Genomic DNA, 2,500 nt, shown 5'->3' with positions numbered 1-2,500 from the left:
TAGTGGCCTTCCTTTAAAATTGCTGTCATGTCAGATTGATTCAGTTGTTACTGGATTCTTCACCTTTTATGTTCACAGTTCACTATTTATAGACTTTGAGTTCAAGTGCCTGTTGGAGCTAAGAATGTTAAATTCTCCTTTTAAGGAATAGTTCCTGCCTTTTAAGATTGTTAAACCGATTCTATATTTAATTGATTTTTCTTCTTACATGCTCACAGCAGCAAACACTACCAATATCTGTTCTTTGGGGACACTAACTTCACTTTATTATTGTCATCTTGATAGACTGATATCTGTTCTTGAAGTTTATAGATAACAACATCCCTCTCTTAACATATTTCCAGATTTGTTATTTCATCATCCTGTTCTTGCATTTCCAGATTTGATAGTGAAATCCTTGAGGGTCAGTACCAGAGATCGTCTCTACCAACCCTCACAGTACGGTTCCGCTATGCACTGATATATGTTATAGTGAGCAGTCTTACTTGGACTCTGTACTGGGCAATCTCTCGAACTTCACACTGGCCTTCTTGTTTAGCTGTAGCTGTCGCGCTCGCCTTCTCCTCGTTTTTTCAACTTATTTATACTCGGACTAAAAGTTACCAGGTTAGTGATGTGTGTACTTTTGCCTTGTATAAGTGTTTATGGTTTCATGGAGAGGATTTTCACAAGATGATTTTTAGGGTAAAATTTACCTCTTTTTGTTTATCTATTTTATAACAAATGTTAACCCATTAGCAGCGGATGGCATGATTTCCTGCAAGTGCAGAATCAGCCATAGACGCGGATGGCACCATGCCAGACAATGTAAACCAGCCATCCTACTGCATAAATACTTAATTAAAACTGAGACCAATGGGTTAATATCTAGGATATTTGTAGTTTAATTGTAAGTGTATTTTAATCCTAGTTATTTTGTTTTTCATCTGACAGAGCCACCAGAGGATTGTTTCAATAGTCATGTCTGTATCTTTGATGTTGGCGAGCCTTCTACCCTACTCCCTACACAGATCCAATCTAAATGATGATCTCTCTTCTGTTGGCATGTTTGCCATATGTATTGAAGTAAGTGCCTCTCATTTGTATTTGTTATTATTTCATTATGTGTGACATTTGTGTTTTGAACACATTTATACATGAAGAAAGACACACACACATGGGTATCATCATGGTACCCAGCACACATACTGTATTTTTCTTGTTACATGAAATGACTAACTTCTATACCTTTTCTTTGTGTTTTCCCTGCCAGGTTTTGCTCCTGATCTACACAGTGATTCCCCTGCCCCTCTACTTAACTGTGATTATGACATTACTGTACACCGCAACATTTGAAATTCTGAATGGGCTTATTATAGATAGTGAGATCAAACTGATTTGTGTGCGACTTGGACTGCATCTCTGCATTCACCTGATTGGGGCCCATATTATGATTATGACACAAGTACGTATGGATTTTGTCTTGGTAGACTTCTATTTTTTTTTATTCATGCTGCAAACCTTCCACCCCCATGCAAATCATTAATTTTAAAAGTTTGAATTTAAAGTTGTGTAACAGTTGTCTCAAAAATTTCCTTTACCTTCCTATTCTGGTGTTGTTTTAATCACTCCCCGATTTACATCATATTCCCTGCCATTAAGATGTCACGCCTACACACCCATCACTCGAAAGTTAATGAATTTTAAAATCTCTGAACATAAAGAGTTTTTAAAATAGCACATTCAATGCTATACAAAAAAGATATAATATCCCCCTGTTCGAGATAATCCTGTATTAAGTGCTGTTGTTAGTCCTATCTGATGTTGCCTCTCCCACGACTGAGAAGAGATGCATAAGTGATGCATGTAGGGAAGCATTTTATACCTCCAGCCTATGGGGTATCTCAAAGGTCCGGAACTGATGATACAGAGGTGAAAAAAGGACTTTCTTACTGGGAAAGTGGTTGATGATTCAAAGCTTTTGAACAAAATTTTGAAGTGGTAAACTTACAAAATCCCAGTTTCTACTCTTTATTTGTACATTGATTTGATTCATGTTTCATGGCATAAAATTAGCTTGTCTGAGACTACAGACTAAATATTTTATTTTTGTAAAGTCTTAGATTTCTTGGAGGTTGATGGTCCAGGAAGATTTCTAATAGAAATGAATTCAGCATTCTTCTTTAGAGGTATTGGACCAGCAACATCCTGTTGTGATTACCAACTTCAAGGGCTTAATTGCCTGTGAAATTCTCCAAATATTTTTATCCCCAAACATCCCAGGTTCCATAACTTTTTCCACCTCTGTGATGATACAAAATTGGCTAGGTCACATTTTGATATTTATTTATTTGAGGATCAATAAGTTCTCTTTTTAAGTATTAATTTAAAGAAGTAGATAATTATACTTGGTGTTTTTTTTTTCTCTCTCATTTTCCTTTTCTTCTCATTATATGTAGGAAGGGACTGATTAAGAAAAGTGAATATTATGAAGCCTCCTGCATAGGTTGGAAGATAAAAG

At 36.0% G+C, this 2,500-nt stretch overlaps 1 protein-coding gene across 1 annotated transcript in view; it reads left to right on the top strand.

Annotated features, from left to right (window-relative positions):
* Nucleotides 1-2,500, top strand: part of Ac13E (Adenylyl cyclase 13E) — a 24,408-nt gene that overhangs the window by 4,338 nt on the left and 17,570 nt on the right. Inside the window, exons 3-5 of the mRNA XM_086531263.1 lie at nucleotides 381-606; nucleotides 934-1,065; nucleotides 1,253-1,444. Coding sequence (XP_086387389.1) covers nucleotides 381-606; nucleotides 934-1,065; nucleotides 1,253-1,444 — 550 coding nt within the window. The remainder of the gene's footprint in view (nucleotides 1-380; nucleotides 607-933; nucleotides 1,066-1,252; nucleotides 1,445-2,500) is intronic.

This window comes from Penaeus japonicus, unplaced genomic scaffold (genome assembly GCF_977035675.1).
Source record: "Penaeus japonicus unplaced genomic scaffold, GWHDUDI00000001_assembly GWHDUDI00000035, whole genome shotgun sequence".
NCBI lineage: Eukaryota > Metazoa > Arthropoda > Malacostraca > Decapoda > Penaeidae > Penaeus > Penaeus japonicus.
Note: the sequence above shows the minus strand (reverse complement) of the source record. Positions and strands in the feature narration are given on the sequence as shown.